At 35.5% G+C, this 19,084-nt stretch overlaps 1 protein-coding gene across 9 annotated transcripts in view; it reads right to left on the bottom strand.

The window, feature by feature from the left end:
- LOC100722197 (sodium/glucose cotransporter 4) overlaps positions 1–19,084 on the bottom strand; it is a 239,976-nt gene that overhangs the window by 112,751 nt on the left and 108,141 nt on the right. For 4 of the 9 annotated variants that reach the window (XR_010043175.1, XR_010043176.1, XR_010043177.1 and 1 more), the window contains exons 19-20: positions 13,089–13,291; positions 9,484–9,600 (exon numbers count right to left, since the gene is read on the bottom strand). Coding sequence is in view for 2 of the 9 variants with exons in the window: in XM_063236457.1 (XP_063092527.1) it covers positions 13,173–13,291 (119 nt within the window). In the remaining 7 variants the exon portion in view is untranslated. Of the gene's footprint in view, positions 1–9,483; positions 9,601–12,351; positions 13,292–19,084 lie in introns of those variants that run through there. The other 5 variants (XM_063236457.1, XM_063236466.1, XR_010043180.1 and 2 more) reach the window with 4 other exon arrangements.

Below are 19,084 nucleotides of genomic sequence, written 5' to 3'. Positions count from 1 at the left end.
TCACATCAAGAAAATGGAATGAGCACAGATAATCTCTTAATGCTACATCTCAAGTTCCTAGAAAAGGAAGAGCAAGTCAAACCCAAAGCTCAGAGAAGAGAGGAAATTGTAAAGATTAGAGCAAAATTTAATGAAGTTGAAACTAAATATATAAAGAATTAATGAATCAAAAAGCTGATTTATTGAGATGATAAACAAAATTGATTAACTCTAGCCAACCTTAGAAAGATAAAGAAAAACTCAAATCCATGTAATAAAGAATGAATAGAGGAAACTTACTACAGAGCCCATGGAAGTTGAAAAGATCATGAACACCTACTTTGAAAATCTCTATTCACATAGTGTGAAAAACAAAGAGAAAATGGACAGATTTCTACAAACATATGAACTACCAAAGCTCAATCAAGAATATATAACAATTTTCAATAAAACAATATCAGATACTCAAATCTAACACGTGATTGAAAACATGCCAACAAAGAAAAGCCCAGGTCCTGATGGATGCAAGGCTGAATCCTATAAGAAATTTAGAGAAAATTTAATGTCAACACTCCTTAAACTCTTCAATGAAATTGAAAGAAAAGCAGTCCTCTCTGAATCATTCTTGGATGCAAGTATTACCCTGAGAGCAAAGCAAAGGACGATCCAACCAAAAAGGAGAGAGATACACCAATCTCACTAATGAATACTGATGCAAAGATTCTCAATAAAATACTGGCAAATTGAATGCAGCAAATCATGAAGAAGATAATACACCATGACCAAGGGATTTATTCCAGGAATGTAGGGAAGGTTCAATATACACAAATCAAAAAATGTAATACACCACATCAACAGAGCCCAAAAAAAATCACGTAAACAGCTCAATAGATGCAGAAAAAGCTTTTGATAAAGTCCAACACCTGTTCATGATAGAAACCCTACAGAAACTCGGAATAGATGGTATTTACTTCAATCTCATGAAAGTCATTTATAACAATCAAACAGCTAACATTATACTAAATGGACAAAAACTGAAACCCTTCACTTGAAAATCAGGAGCAAGACAAGGATGTCCACTATCACCACTCCTATTCAACATAGTTCTAGAAATACTAGCCAGAGCAATTAGACAAAAGGGAAAAATAAAAGGAATAAAAATAGGAAAAGGAGAAATTGAATTATTTTTATTTGCATATGACATGATACTCTACATAGGACACCCAAAAAACTCCATTAAAAGACTACTAGAGAAAATAAACAAATTCAGCAGAATAGGCAGATACAAAATCAACACCCAAAAACCAATAGCATCCTTGTACACAAACAAAAATCTCACTGAGAGAGAATTTATGGAAATATCTCTTTTCACAGTAGCATGTAAAGAATGTCGAATACTTAACAATCAACGTAACCAATAATGTAAAATATTTATATGCTGAAAATTACATTACTCTAAAAGAGGATATTAGAAAATGAAAGGATATGTCTTTCTCTTGGTTAGGAAGAACCAACATTGTGAACATGGCCATACGTCCAAAACTGTTATACAGATTCAATGCAACCCCAAGCAAAATGCCATCCATATACCTTGCAGATCGAGAAAAAAACATTCTAAAATTTCATACGGAAACCGAGAATAGGAAAGAAACAAGAAACCTAGAATAGCAAAGGCAATTTTTGGCAACAAAGGCAAGACAGGAGGCATATCAATTCCTGACTTGAAACTATACTACATAGCCAAAGTAATAAAATCAGCGTTGTACTGGCAAAGAAATAGACCTCAGGATCAATGGAACAGATGAGAAGATGCAAACACTACTACAAAGACGGTCAGCCGCCTTATATGTGACAAACAGGCTAAACATATTCACTGGGAAATAGCCTCTTTAATAAATGGTGTTGGAAAATTGGCTTTCCACATGCCAAAGACTGAAAATAGACCCATGCCTATCACCATACACTAAACAAAAGTCAAAATGGATCAAGGATCTTAATATTAAAGCAGAAACACTAACTCTAGTGGAAGACAAAGGAGGTAAAAATCTTGGAGACATAAGGCTAGGGACACAATTCATGAGTAAAGCACAAATTGCACAGGAAATTCCTCAAAAAATCAACAACTGGGATCTCATATTACTAAAAAGTTTTTGCACTTCAAAACAAGTCACCAACAAAGTGAAAGGAAGTCCACAGAATGGGAAAGTTTTTAGCCAGAACCCCTCAGATGAAGAGCTAATATCCAGAACATATAAAGAATTGAAAATCATCAAGCCCCCAAATTTAAGCCCTCTCCCAAAATGGGCATCTGAGATGAACACACATTTCTCAGATGGAGTTATACAAATGGCAAATAAACATCTTAACAAATGTTCACTATCATTGGTCATTCAAGAAATGCAAATTAAATCAGAATTGAGATTTCGTGTCACCCCGGCAACAACGACTGCCATCAAGTAATCAGTTAATAACAAATGGTGTGAAGATGTGGGGTAAAAGGAACACTTCTCCACTGTTGCTGGGAGTGCACACTAGTGGAACCCTGTGAAAATCAGTGTAGAGATTCCTCAAAAAACTAGAATTGGAAGTTCCCTTCAATCCAACTATTTCCCTACTGGGCATTTTCCCAGAAAAATTGAATATGTCCTATCACAGAGATATATGTGCACTTACATGTATAGCAGCATAATTGGTGATAGCTAAATCTTGGAAACAACCAAAATGCTCATCAACTGCAGAGCAGATGAAAAATGTGGTATTGTTACACAATGGAAAACTATTTAGCTATAAATGGTGATCTTGAGGTCTTTATAGGTAAGTGGAGGCAACTTGAAAATAATCTCAGTGAAATAAATAGAATCACATTAGTAAATGTAATATTGTGTCTTTAGTGTAAAAAATAATAAAAACTGATAAAAATGGTATTCAAAAAGTACAATAGATATTGTGAGAGTGAAAGGGAAGAAAAGTGTTCTAAAGAGTTTAACGATATTTCACCATGTAAGATAGATGACCGTATTACTGAATTTCTGTTGAAATACTGAACAGAATGATTTGCACTGTCAATGTTTGAATGTCTAGCTAATATTTATGCTTTGATTTTGTGTCCTTGGCAGCTATTTTTTAAGATGACACTGAATAATGTATCACCAACATTTCTATGATGTTAATTTTTTTAATTTGGTGTTATTCAACCCTTCTTTTCTGTTTTTCTATTTTCTCTAAATTTCTTTTCTTTCTTTGAAAAAAAGAGAACAATATGCAATATAACAACCATTGTCAAATTTCTTTCATTCTAATTTGAAAACCTGTATTGCTATTGTTTTGAGTTTGCTGTTGTTGTTATGTCTTTTGCTTTTTTCCTTCTTTTCTGAATTTCTTCTTTTCAACATAAAAGAGAAATAAACATAAACATAAAATAGAAAAATAAAAGCATTATTCTAAGATTTAAACATAGCGTAATTCATAATACCTGTATCTTGCAGGTGGCCTATATTTCCATCAACAAGTGAATGGGTAAAGACAATGTGGTATTTTCCACAGTGGAGTACTACTGTGCCATAAAGATAACCTGGCATCATCTGTTAGAAAATGGATGCTCTTCGAGATCATAGTGTTAAGTGAAATAAACCAGACATACAAGCTGAAATACTGCATTGTTTCGCTTATATGAGGAACCCAAAAAATAAAAAGCAAAATAAACACAGAAAACTGGAAGTAGGCAGGTAAACTACTCTGAAATGGGACGGGGTTGAAGACATAAAGAAAGGGGAAGAAGGGTGATAAAACCACATTACGATGTGTTACTCACATGCAGCGCTCTACATAAGGAATGCAAACATTATGTACTGTGAGCATGTACTAATAAAATAGAAACTTGTAAATGAAAAATAAAACAGGGAAATCTCTGAGGCACTCTGTCATATATGTGAAGCTGCCATTCCTCAAAATACAGATGACCCTGCAGGAGGCTTCTCTTACCCTCCAGTAATGAGTTCACAGCAGTCCTGTGGGCTTGCAAACTGGTTTTCACTCAGTGATCATGCTTTTTTCAATACCTAAAGAGAAAGCTCACATCTTCCTTGTGATGACAAATGTGTAAATAATCAGTGTTAGGGAAAACTAAGATGCACAACCAGAGATTAGAGCAGTTGACAATACTTTGTTCAAGATTTTTTCCCTAATGGAATGGGTTCTGACACACCCATTCTTAATGAAAGCAGAGGGGATAATTTTGTCCTGTTGTTTGTGGTACCAGAACTGAACTAAGGACTTCACAGTGAGCCATATCCGTGGCTTCTTGTATTATTTTTATTTTGGAATAGGGTCTCCCTAAGTTGCCTAAACTGGATCAAATTTGTGGTTCTCCTCCTGTATCTTCCCATATTATCAGGATTGCTGACATAACATGAGATACCATGCTCAGCTTGCCAGGGTATTTTTAAAATGAAGAAACATGTGTAGAATATTAATGGAGACAGCTCTTTCCTTACCAAATTTTGTCACATTATATTCTTAGACTTTTTCTAGGAAGTCAGGGGAAATTTCCATTGTCATCACTTGATTTTCAATGTAATTGTAGGATAATAGGGACCACAAGAAGGTAGATCTGAGCAGGATTGATGATCAATCAATTTGCTTTCTATGTTTACTTGTGAGTCTGTCCCAGGCTTAAGCCCCTTGTCTGGAGGTGGGCGGTGGATTCATAGGAAGCGAACCTCTGTGAGTCACTTGTCCCAGCTGAGGCTCCAATCCCAAATAACTACATAGAGACTGCAGTTTCCAGCATCTCACCCCTGCCCTGCCATGAATGCTAACCTGGAGTTAAGATAGTTCTCCTCATTAGCATAATTTACTATTTGGAGAAGTCTTTGAACTGACTCTGATGGTCCTGCTCAGCTGCCCAAACTCTCCTCAGTATTTCCTTCCTTTGTCTGAAATCCAAATAAATATGGAGCACCTCAATAAGTTCTTTGTCTCTATCCCCAGAGAGTATCCAATTCTGCTGGAAGGTTTTAATCGTCGCAGAACCCTAAAATCATATCCCTGGTCTCTTTTAATTAAACCTTCATCATTTTCTTTGGGAAGTTGTGGGCCTGATCTTCAATAGTAGACCAACTTGCATTGTTCTTCTACATAAAATATCCTAAAGTAGAGCATGTGTTTAAATGCTGATACTAGTAATTTGAGATGTATGAAGCTAACAGTTCGCCAAGAAAGGATCTATAAGGAAATGCCACTTCATACTTTACGGAGTAAAGCATAATCTCTTCGTAACCAAATGTTTTCAACAAAGAACCTCATTTCATTAGAATTATACTATCTTTTAAATAACCCAACTATAGAAATCACTTACTCAAATAGTTTTAACTCATCTATAAAAAGATAGAAGAAAAACTATATATAATGAAAACCCATAGCAAGAGTTTCTGGTTTGCATGAGAGACATAAGTACAAATTAAAACGATTTAGTCTCAAGTGTAAGATAATACCATCCTTGACAACTGATATAGGAAGTAAATGAAAGTCATTTCATCTACAGAAAAAAATGTATACAATGCCTTGCTATAGTGTTCTGGTGATACCCTGTGTCAACTTGAGAAGTTTAAAAGTATAAGAGACTTAGCAGGGAGCAGGGTCTTTATTTTATAAATATTCTCTTTTGGTGCAAGAGGAGGGCACAGAGATTTTGTGAGTGCTGCATCTGTGCTGGGGGCAGGGGTGGCCTGCATACAATATATGGGAGGAAAAGAAGCTCATCTCCCCCTCTTTTGCTCTGGCTGCTTTTGTGGCAGCTTCCTTGCAGTGTGCCCCTGTGCCATGCTATCATATCTTGGATCCAGCTGATTATGGACTGAAACCACCATAGTGAGACAAATAAACCTCTTCTTCCTTCTTTTTTGGGTGTCTGGTATTTTGTTCCAGCAATGAGAGGAAAGTAACCAAGACATACAGGCAATGATTTTCTAGAAATTATCCCAAATACATAGGAAATGAAAGCAAAAATTGACAGATGGGATTGCATCACAGTAAAAGGCTTCTGTACAGTATGTAAAGTAAGGGCAAAAAGGTAAACTTCAGAATAAAAAATATTTTCTGACTTCTTTTGACAGAGAATTAATGCTCAGAATATATAAGCAATTAAAAAAAGTAATAAAAATCAAAATAAACCCAATTAAAAATGATCAAATTACCTAAGTAGATGATTCTCAAAGGAAGATATACAAATGGCCAATAAACATACACAAACGCGTGATACGATTAGCCATAAGGAAAACTGAAATAAAAATGAAAACTAAATATGATTTCACAATAGCTAGAATGGTTTTTGTTATTTTTAAAAAGTCAATGATAAATTTGTGGAGAAAATAGAACTCTTACACATTGTTACTTTGAAAATAATTCACACAGCTATTATGGTGCACAGGCTGGAGGTTCTTCAAAAAGACTAAAAGTAAACTTACTATATAAATTAGCTTTCCCATTATTTAGTATAAATTCAAAGGAAATAAAATCAGCGTACAAAAGTTATACCTGCACACCAGTGTTTATCATGACACTATTAACAATAGATAGTATGTAGAACCTGTCTAGCGGCCTGTGGATAAATGGGCAGATAATGAAAATGTGGTATTTATCTAGAGTAGAATATTATTAATCCATTAAGATGAAATAGAACTAAATCATAGAATGATGAGGGAAATCAGCCAGACTCAGGAAACAACTACCACATGTAGTCCTTCGTAGATGAGAACTAAACTGTTTATTTGAATACACAGTGATTATTATGGGTTGGGAAGTATGTAAAATTAACTGCGGGAAGTGTGTGGAGAAACTGAAAGTCTTGTATGATGTTAGTGAGAATGTGAAAAGGGGTGGCTGCTATGGAAAATAATATAGCGACTCATTTTTAAAATATTTACTTATAATCAAGAAATTCCTCGGATGGATCTATAGTAAATTAACCGACTGGAGGGGCTCAATGAGATATGTGTAGACTCGTTCACAGCAACATTATTGACAGTTACAAAAACATGGAAAGAACCCTACATTCATTAATGAATGATTGAATGAATAAGCAAAATACCATCTACATATGATATAGTATTATTTAACACTTAGAAGAAAATTTTGTCAAATGCAACAACATAGATGAAAACGAAGAATATTGTATTAAGTGAAATCAGTCAGTTACAGAAGAATGACATATGAAATACAGGAAATTAGCATAGTCAAATACACACAACAAGGATATAGAGTGGTGATTACCAGAGCCTAAAATGAAGGAGGAAGGGGGTCTTGTTTGCAACATGGGCAAAACATGATGCCATAGCATTCCAAGTAGTGCAAAATAACCAACTATTCCCAGTAGTATTTATGTCGTGTCTCTGCTATCATCACTGTCATTCATTCCACTTTTATACATTAAAAATGAAAAAGAATAAAAACAGTAACACAGAATTTCAAAACAAAATAACAGAGAACACTGCCTAATATATTGTGTGTTGTTATCTTCAAAATAGTTGTTCAGATTACAAAATGTAGGCATGAAAAAATGATAAAACAATTGAACAATGAATCATTTCACTTTTAGGTAATCTACTATTGTGGAATGCGTTGTTTTTATTTTTTTAACAAACTGTTATCTATTATCAACTAAGAAAAAATGAAATTTTGTTTTACATGATTTTCTGAGTACTTATTTGTCTCTCCAATGATCTGATCTGTGTCCTTTACCCTCTCTAATGGACTTCTAACGATTTTGAGGATGAGTCTAATGAAATTATTACGCTTTTTTGTATAAACTGTCTTTATTTTTCTTTAACATCTGATGGACAGTTTTACAGAATTCCATTTCTTTGGTTCTTTTCTGTCAATACTTAATTGATTACTTTCTTCTTGCTTGTATGGGTCCTAAAAATTTGGATATACAGCAATTTTGTGTCTATACATCCATATAGATGAGCTGAGTTTCTTCCCTCTGGCTTCCAGAATTTTAAATTCAGAGCTGAAGATGCAGCTCTGTGCAGGGCACTTCCTAGCATGCTGGAGGTCTTGGGTTCAGCCCACAGTGCCATATACTAACAAGTGTCATCACTTGTAGGTTGCATACTTAGGTACAGTGCTTTTGTTTGTTCTGATCTGTTTTCTTTGGGAATTTATCCTGCTTAGTGTTTGCAGATCCTATGTGTGATGTTTGACATTAATTTAGGGAAAGTCATAGTTATTATTGCCTTGAGTGTTTTTTTCTTCTTCTTCTGATACACACATTGCCATTGTCTCAGTTCTTGGACTGTCTTTTCAAAATTTTTGGTCTTTATTCCCTTTACTTTAGTTTCAGAATTTTCTATTGGTTAAAAGACCAAGGCTCAAGTATTTTTTCCTGAGCTAGGTCTATCTAGTCTACTAATGAAATTGTCAAAGGTTTTATGACACAGTACTTCTGATCTATAACATTTCTTTTCTATTTTTCTTAGAATTTCTGTCTTCTTACATCATCTGTTTTTACATATTATGCACTTTATGATATTTCTTAGCACATGAATTATTAGTTACTTTAAAATTCTTGATCTATAAGTTCAATATCTGAGTCTGCTATGTCTCTTCAATCTATGGTGTCTGTGCTTTAGCAAGTGTTGAAAGGTTTTGAAAGCCAAACATGACTACTGGGTAAAGGGAAATCTGAAAAGGAAGTGATGTGGTGATAAAATGTGTTGGAACGAGAAGCACCCTGTGATTTTCTCAGTAAGTTTTAGTATTTTAGGGAGCCTGTGCTCTTGGGTAGTGAAATTCATGAGTGCTTCTCAATGTTTTCCACCTTGTGGGTGGTTGCTGATGAGTAGCGAGGGGCAGGAAGATCTTTTCCTTCCCCAGGTGAGTTAACTTCAATAGGTAAGAGAAAATTGTAATTGATTAATTCTGGTAAACTTGTTTCCCTTGAAGTCAGGGCTTATTTTAAAAGACATATATCAAAATGGTTATTTTTCCTTCTCTTTACTGAAAGTACAAAGAAATTTTTCTCCAGTTATTAATTTTAAGAACCTGATAGAAATTATGGAAATGTATAAAAAAGAAAGCCCCTTTTGCTATGCTGGATTTCTCTGGAAACTTTAACGCAGGTTGGTGTACACTGAACTTCCAGTAATTCACTAACACACTAGTAAAAATTAAAGTAGTCAGAAAGTAAAATACAGGGAAGACTTTAGAACTTGTTTTATGAGACTTGGCTAATCTTAATGCTAAAACTACACAAATACATTGAAAGTAAATAAGAATCAGTCTGGTAACCCACATGAAGATAGATGGGAAAAGTATAAGCTAAATATTAATAAATTAAATCCAGCACAATATAGAATGATGCTATATTATGAATAAATGAATTTGATTAAATTCCACATTGGAAAATCAATACATGTAAATATTCTAACATAAAAACTGATTATAAGTTCAATTGATACAAAAAAAATTCAATAAATTCAATATTATTTCAGGATGAAGTCTCACCATGAACTAGTGTAGCCATTACACAGCTACGTTCGCGTAGGCAGGTTGCTCCTGCTGTTCCTCAGGGGAACCTTGGGGCGTCCCCCAAGACTAGAAACCGAAGGAATCCTCCTTAATCTAATAGAGACATTAAGAGACATTAAGAGAAAAAATTACTATGCATGCTTTTAAATTTAAGTTTATTGGTACAATTTAAATTAATGCAATGACAACATTCATTACAGCGAATGTTATCTGTATATGATGTATCTTGATTCTTCTTATATTTTGAACTGGGACAAATTGAAAGCTTATTTCCTATGTTGGAATTCCAGCCTCCAGAAATAAATTTCTATTCTTTAGAAATTACCTAGTCTGTGGGATTTGTTGTAGTTGTACAAAATAGTCTTAGACACCAGAAAAGTTTAGCTCTCAAAAAAGTATACTAAAATTTACATATGAATTCATGACTATACTAGCCAGGACAAATCTAGAAAATCAGAAATCCTTATTATAAAGCTATGATTAGAAAGACTTATTATAAACCTATAATAATCAAAATAACATGGAATTGGCAAAAGGTAGACAGATAGATATGTAAATGAACCAGAATGAATAGACAGAAGATGACCTCAGTATGACAATGTTTTGCCCAAGTGTAGTAAAAATATCCAAGTTAAAAATAATAGTCTTTTGAAAAGTAATACTAGAAAAATTAAATATTCATATACAAAAAGTAGAATACAAATTTTGTGATTTAAAAACTATCAAAATGAATAATTGTATGCAGACGTATATGTGTAAAACTTTTAAGAGAAAATATAAAAAGAAAACTTACTGATTAGGCAAAAAGGTCTTAGACATGACACTTAAAGAACAATCCATAAAATTTTTTAAAGTAACAAATTGGACTTTAATAAAAAGGAAACCTGTTATACAAAAGAGATCATGTAAAGAAAGAAAAGATTCAAATTCTAGAAAATGTTTATGTATTAATATTCCAAAAAAGGATTTTCAAAACTCCTTAAATCAAGAATAAAAAGAAATACAAGGAAAAAGAAGAAAGAAAAAAGAAACTCAAAATGTACTTTCACAGAATCATCATTAAAGAGGATATATGGGTGCCAAATAAGCATGTGAAAGATATCCAAAATTATTGTGGAAATTAAGATCTGTATTCATATGAAAAAACTGGGACACACGTCAACAAATTGGAGAACTTAAAGTAGGCAGGTGATTGGAAAAATGAAAACTACCAAAACAGACTCTATAGGAATCACACGAAAGCCTACATTAGTAGAAACTGCAGTAATAATCAGAAACTTGCCCTGAAAAATACACTGGCAATTTTCACTAAACATCTAAAGAAGGATTAACACCAGTTTGGTACACAATCTTTCCAAAATCGGAAAGAGAGGAAACATTTATAGCAGATTCCATGAGAGCAATAGTGCCCTTATGCCATCAGGACAAGGATGTCATGACAAAAATACCAAACACAGATCAGTATCTCTTATGAAAACGCATCAAGATCAGTTATGAACACAGATATATTTTGGATGTAATTTGTCCCCATCAAAACTCATGTTGAAATTTGATTCCTACATAACAATATGGAAAGGTGGTGGGAATTTAAAGAAATGATTTGCCATGCAGTCTCTGTGCTCATGAGCAGGTAAATGTCTTTCCATTCACAATCTTTTTTAAATAATTTAGTAACAGATTTTGAAGAAGTGTTAGGTCTCATGGAAATACATTATTTACCACAAGAGTGAGTTTTTCTGGGTAATGCAAGATTACTCTGAACATTTGGCTCTCTTCTGGCCACTTTTGAACACATTCCTACTATGTGATGCCATTTACCAAGAGGCCCTGACCATAGCTGAACAGGTATCAGTCACACACTCTTAGACTTCCAGAACCGTGAGTTAAGAGCTTTTCCTTTTTTGTTTCTTAAACTTCTGTATTTTGTTTTGCTTTTTTTCTTAATAGGGCACTCAGCCTCAGATTCTTTTTATATTTTAAAGAGATTAAGACAAAAGAGGACAGAACAAACAGATCAGAACAATGTAAGCAACACAGTAGTTCACGACAAGACAATCCAATATTAACAGTAGCTATCATAATGTCTCTTTCTTTGAAATAATTGAGCATACCTTCACATACAATAGTATCAAACATAAAAAACTAGTGTAAAACCATTAAAGATAATGAAAGTATTACAGGGCATTCAAAACCAAATAACAGAAATGAACAATGGCTAATATATTATCTCCTTTTCCATAAAAAATTTTGTTTATACTACTACAAATATTAAAATCCAATAAGAAGATATTTTGTTATATCAGCACAGAATAGACTAAAAAAAAACACGAAAACTCTCAAAATGCTAGCAAGCAGATCTAATAACAAATAAAAATATAGTGAGTATTTAAGTTCCAAATAAGTAACAAAAATTGTAAAACTATTAGACCTATATTACAAATAACGTATTTACAGTAATACGGTATTCAAGCTGGGCCTGAAGACTTGTGCGTACAATGTCAGCTCCCTGGGAGGCTGAGGCAGAAGGTAAGAAGTTTGAACCCAGCTTGGGCAATTTAGTTACTTCTCCAGACCCTGCCTCAAAATTGAAGTAAAACAAAATCTGAAAAGGGCAGGAGATGTAGCTCAAAGAAAAAGCCTTAGGTTTAGTCCTTGGTAATTAAATAAAATTCATGATGTATTTGAAATTCAAGTTTAACTTAATATTCTAAATTTAACCTGATAACTCTACCACAATGTCAGAGACATGTATAAGTTGATGCACGGGGTCAATTCATCACCTAACAAAACCACAAAAATACCACCATGTTCAGATGATGAGTATCTTAATAAAAGTACAAAAAATTTGCACCAGGATAGTCATAGTAACTTTATTTATAAAAGGCAATAATCAGAATAACCCAGGAACCAAAGAAGTCAATAAGCAAGTTGTGACTTTCTACAAAATATAATATACATCATAATAAAAACCAAATTTATACACAACCTGTATGAAGATAAAAGAATTATACTGAGTTAAAAGAGTCAGATAAAAATTATTCTTTCAATATGATTTCATGGATGTAAAATTCTAGAAAATGCAAATAATCTTTATGAAAGCAATTAAGTGGTTGCCTGGGCATAGGAGAAAGGAGAAGAAAGAGCACTTGCAAATATACATGAAGATTCATTGTGGAGGCATTGGTACCTTTGTTAGGGACTGCTGTGATAATTTCATGGGTGTACGCATACATAAAAAACAAATTATTCCTCTTAAATATAATACAGTCAACTGTACATCAATAAATTATTTTAGAAATGCTACTTTTAAAAATACAATTTTAAAATATTGGTAACAATATTTTAATTAATAGTTATACTGACTACCTGTGTCATCAGGACTTCAAGTGTGGATAACTTGAAACACCTGCCATGGTGACCATCAAGATTAAAACACTGTTACTACTGTAATTTTCCTCTGATTTCTCTACTATTCTATGTGAAAACTTTACTAAGACATTATGGAGTCAAAGCCAAAGGAATCCTTAAATCAAGGTTTAAGGAGAAGGTAAAAGCCTTGCACTGAATTGTTATATACAGACCTGATCACTCACTTGCACTCTGGAATCCATAGAAACATTCCTTCAGGCCTTTCAAATGGTGGCCTCACTGCCGGCAAGCAGTGCTCACACAGCAGTGCACAGTAGCACCTCCCTGCAGTCAAGGAGGAGACACTCTGCTCCCCGGAACCTCCACCTGCTGCCTGTCAGTGGAGCTTCTTCTCTTGCTGATTCTAAACCAGCATCTGTGCAGAAAGAAAACAGCAATTTTACACACTATGAATCTCATTTACTCAAGTATATTTGCAGCTTATAAAATCCAAGGAGACTCTGTTGCTGCTATGTTCCGTGCTGTGCAATGATATGGGAAATAAATAAATGACAAATCACCAGGCAGGCTTCCGTTGGTGTAGTTATTTATCACATATTTATTTTCCCCGTCTTTCTTTGACATCATGATGACTGTGGGAAAGACTTGGGGAGTTTGTTTTCTAACTGATAGCTATAGTCCTGAAAATTAGCCCTGTGAATATCATTAAGAGTTTTCTCCTTTTTTTTTTTTCACAGAAATATTATTTAGTTTTCTTTTTTCACAGAATTACTGAATATCATCTTTTCTATATTCCTGATTAAATTCCACTTTCTTCTTCTTAAAGTTAAACTACATTCATTTTCAACGAGAGAAGAACATTTGGAAAATAATTTCCAAGTATTTAAATTAGATAAACAGTGAAATTTTAAAAAATGAGAACCTGTCAAGACTTAGGCAGTGTTGTAGTCAGAGGTTGGAAGGACAAAAATTACTTACAGGAAACACAATTTGTAGTATTATTCGTAATAGTCACACAAGTAGTCAAATAGAAAGTGCAAGAAAACTTTCCACATCTCTAAGGACTTAAAAAATCCAGCTGAGGACCTGGTCCCACAGCAATAACCTGCGTGAGTTCAGCTGAAGACCTAGAGCCCGAAAATGACTCATGCAAGTCTGTTTCACAGATCTGCACTGGGAAGGAAAAGGCCAGCAGTGGAAGCTTAGAAAGTCTATGGCAGCGGGCTGAAGGATCCCTGCCAGTAGGTGGAGCGTTCTGCAGTGGAGCCAAGAAGTGATGTTCACAGTAAGGACCAGGGCTCTCCCAAAAACTATGGCAGCCACCCTCAGTGACGATGGGGTCGGGAGCTCCTCTGACCATGAGAACAGCTGAGTACATATCAGGAAGCCAGCGTGACAGACTGCTCCTAAGATTAAGCAGCACACATCTTCCCCTCTGGGGCCAGGAAGCAATGTTCAAAGTAAGGCCCAGAGCTCCACCAACATGAACTGCAGCCATTCTCAGGGACAAGTCCAGACCTCCTCTGATGATGGTAGCCAAAGTCACGTCAGGGGAGCCATCATGACAAGCTTCTCCAGCAGGACTTATGGTTCTAAACAACAACAACAGCAACACTTTGGAAAACCCGTGGTGCTACTCTTTCTCTTCAGGTCTCGTTTTTGTGCTGACAACAGTCCTCAAGTGGGCCATCCACTCTTAGCACCTTCCTGATTCAGTTCAGCTGCTGTTTTAAGCTGACCACTATTTACCAATCCACTACAGGCTGCTGCTGCTAAAAAGTTATGTGTCCCTACAAATCCTCTAATGATAGAATTCTAAAAATGGATATAAACCATGAGTAACAGAGAATACAGTTCTGAAGTGGAAGGTAAAATTTATCAGCTGAGAATTACTGGGACATGGACAAGCCCGACTCATGATATCCCTTGGCAAGCTGTACTTAGCAAGAAGTGGCTCGACTGTGTCACGCTTGATGGGGACATGGCTTTCCCAGCACCCAAGCTGTTTTTCAACACCCAGATTGTTCCCAGCAAAACCACAACCTAGCAGCACTGCTGCCTTCAGAAATCCAGGACAGAATGCTGTAAAGCAGAGATAAGGTAGAGCACACAATCTTTCCAGTGCCAGCACATCTGATAACATCCATATATTTGCATCAGAAACTCTGAGAAGATTCACCACTGATGCACAAGAGGCTTTAAGAATCTGACCACTGATAGTTGCTCAGACCTCCTCATACCACATCCCTGTCCAGACACCCTTCAACAATAGCTAAACTTGTGTCCTTACCTACCCTACAAACCCTCCTCTTCTCTTTGTTCCCCAAAAATGGGCTTTCTGTGCTCTGTCTTTCTGTACCAAGATATATTGAATCTTGTGCCTTACTCCCTTCAAAGAGCCTGTTTCTGGGTTACAGTTTGGCCTGTTACTGTTTGTTACAGTTTGGTTCATTTTGGCCATTCATTGTATTCTATAGACAGAAGCCCAGTGCTTCTATAGTATTCTAGGTGTTTAGGGAATCAAAGGTCAGAAACATGTATGTAACTCTGTTTCAGAGTCACCATGTTAGTCTTAACCTGTTTTTCTCATGAACCAGTTCAGACTACAAAGCCCAATATCTCTCTGCAAAGCTACGTGAGGTCACTCTGATTTGTTTCTTAGAAAATACTGACACTTGAGGATCAGTGCATTTTTTTTCCCTTTTGTAAGTTACTTCTTAGCAGAAGAGTAAAAGATATTTGGGACAGTTCTTTATTTGCAGTAAGAAAAGAGAGTTATTTGCTCTAAAGTCTCAAGATGCTACCCACTCTCCAGGTAGGATTATTAAGGCCAGCTGACAGGGTCCTGGCATGTGGCACAATGCAATTAGTGGTCTAACTTAGCTTGGACTAGAGTAATTCATTTCACAGAGACCAAAGTTGCTATTCTTTTCTTTTTAAAAAAATGTATTATTTTAAAGAGAATATAAAAAAAGCAAACGGAACAGAGCAAATGAGAACAGAACAATGCAATCAACACAGCACTTCACAACAAGACAACTGGACATCAACAATAGCTAGCATAATGTCTGTTTTCTTGGAAATACTTGAGCATATCTTCACTCACATTAATACCAAACACAGCAAAATAATATAAAACCATTTGAGAGAGTGAAAGCACAGAACTTCAAAGCCAAATAACAGAAAATTAACAATGGCTATATAACATCTTATTTTCTGTAAAAAATTGTCTATACCATCACATTTAATAAAATGAAATAAAACACAACAGGATAGAAGCAATCAAAACAGAAGAACAAAAGCATGGTAGGACTTCAAAACAAGATGATAGTAAATCATCAATAGCTATCAGAATGTCTGTTTTCTTCAAATTAGCTGTTTATACCACCACACATAATAAAATAAAAAAGCAGAATAAAACCAATCAAACCAATGGATTAAAACACTATAAGACATCAAAGCAATACAATAGGAAACCATGATTCCATAATATATCCCATTACATTAAAAATTGCTGGTCCTACCATGTGACAGGATAAAATCTAACAAAACAAGACAGAACAAAGCCATGTTGAAAGTATATTGAAGGTCTTCTTGCCAGCAAATGCACAGATCTTCCAAAGCATGGAATTGGGACGGGTTAGTGATAGATTTTTTGTTTCAGATTCATACATCTACCGTTACCAAAATTTGTGTGATGACGTCCCACAAAGGTACAGCAAATTAGGTTAAAAAAAAAAGCTTCTCATGTGCAAGAGGTGATTGACTAAAAATGTTGTACTATGTCAAAATGAAAACTTAAGTGTATTACAAAGTGTCATCATGATTGTGATACTGCAAGATTATTTATGACTTTTGATTTTTAAATTTCTGTGTAAAATATGTGACTGCTATCTGTTAATATTCTGTAACAATTTAAATACTAGGACATCCATAGTTGATAGAAAACAGTAGTTCTATTTTGTATATTAACCTCACTGAACCTATTACAACGTTATATCACGATCTTCTCTTCTGCATGTTCAATAACTGAGGGTTGAAGGCCAAAACTTGAGAAGGATACATGGGCTAAGAGGATAGCCAATATTTTGGCTTGAGCCCTTGGATATCAGTGAGGTCCCTCTGCTGGGACATCTCAATGAGACTCTGGTCTTCAAGGAGTTTGAGGCCGCACAGGTGAAAGTGATCAATGGTGTATACTGTGCCTATGGAGAGACACCATGAGAGAAGAATCTCCTAAGCTGTCATAGAAACAACTTGCTCAAGCAACGGACATGATTCCTCAGAAAACTGACACTTATAGAAGTACTAAGAGGTGCTGTACATGGTTTTCAGGCAATTCTGGCCTTGACAGATAGCAAGAAAATAATTTTAATGAATACATATCTCACTTTGACTTGCTTTTAAACATCCCTTGGAAAAGTGTCACCATAAAGAAAAAACAGTTCAGCAGAGTCCTCCAAACACAGTTCCTCCAACTTCTAGTGAACACATACTGACGGCAACTATAAAAGCAGAAAAGGGGAGATGTCAGGAGTGGCTGGGCTAGTGATAGTTCATACATGTGGAGCTGAGAGCACAAAGCACCCAAAGAATGCCCTGAAGACATGGAATCTACCAAGCAAAAAGGTATTTCAGTCCCAAGAACATGGGGCATGAGAGGCAAGCTAATTAAGCAAAGGGGTGCCTCAGGAGAAATACATGCATAAAAGCATCGCAATGGTTGAGCAGTTCCTTGTCTCCTATCCAAAGAGAGGGCTCCACCTGACTTTAGCTTTCTATACATTGTCTCTTATATTTATTTCTCCATCCTTTCACATCCTTGCCCCCAGAACATTGAGAGCTGTGCAGAATGTGACATTGGCATCATTTTTGATGGACAAATCATAATCATAAAAGCAGAGAAACGGGGAAGAAATGTGGAGAGGTTAAGCAGGTTACTCAGGTCACCCTGCAAAATGGGAAGCTAGGACGCAGTTGAGGCACAGGGTCCTAAATACCACAATTATTATTCCCCCAGAATCTGAATTATCTCAGACAGCAAAGTCCTGGAGTCGAATCTGGCACACAGCAACCATTTAAAAGTCTTGGAGTCACATGGCCACATTCACTCATTTTGGTGCTGAGCACAGCAGCATAAGGAAAATGGAGAAAGGAGACAATGCCTAGCAGGGATCTGGCCTAGTTCCTCAAACTCCCAAAAAAGTCTACTGTGCAGGCTTAAATAAATGACATAAGTGGTATGATTTTAGGGCTCCAGGAGGAGCAAAGCCCTCTGCAGTGCTTGAGACTCTGCTGGCTAAGACAAGGAATGTCTCTGGGCAGGCATATTTAATTAGTACCTAATGAAGGAGTTTAGAGTGAAAACCCAGGAAACTGAACAGAACTTGGGAGTGGTTTAAGGACGTTACCAAATAATAAATTTTGTTTAAATTAAGATAACTATTTTATGAGAAGCTCCCCATGTTGCATTTCAGTACAGGAGTGAAATGCCTGCAGCTACAGTCTTTAGTGAATTGGAGGTGGAGCCAGGTGTCCTCAGCTGTGACCTTATCTTACCCTTTGAAGCATCTCTTTGATCTCAGATTGGGCAGGCCATGTGGCAGCCCTGCATGCCTGTTCAATTTTCACTTTCAACTGCTCCCAAAACAAAATACCAACTCACCTTGGTGCCATGAAACAAAGGGACTTGGCACATATCTACAGTGTTTTACCCAAAAGTAGAATACACATTTTTCTCAGAAGCACAATGAACTTTCTGGTATAAACATCTATGACCATAAAACATAGTAAAATCAACACAAATAAATTGCAAAAACACCCTGAATGTTAATGGATCACACCTGAATAAAACCAGAAGTTAACAACAAAGTTAACCACAGATATGATGCAAGTATATGAAGATTAATCGATACACTCTTGAACAATCAAGCAGTCCAAGAAAATGCCAGGGAAAAACCTTTAAAATTCCCACAGTCAAATGACAATGGGAGCACAACTTTCCAAGCTTAAGGGACACAATGAAAACCACTGAAAGAGGGAATTTCATGACTGTTAAAGCTCACACTGAATAAATAAATCATCTGAAATAGATAACATAGGATTTACCGTCCTAAAAACACAAGCACCCTCCAAATTCAACACTAGTAGAAGAAGGAAATTACAAATCTTAAAATGAATATCAATAAAAGTGAAACTAAATAAGGAT

The sequence above is a fragment of the Cavia porcellus genome, unplaced genomic scaffold (assembly GCF_034190915.1).
Source record: "Cavia porcellus strain 051 isolate PalLab524CR breed Dunkin Hartley unplaced genomic scaffold, mCavPor4.1 scaffold_25, whole genome shotgun sequence".
Taxonomy (NCBI): domain Eukaryota; kingdom Metazoa; phylum Chordata; class Mammalia; order Rodentia; family Caviidae; genus Cavia; species Cavia porcellus.
The sequence above is the reverse complement of the archived record's forward strand: the minus strand, read 5'-3'. Positions and strand labels throughout refer to the sequence as shown.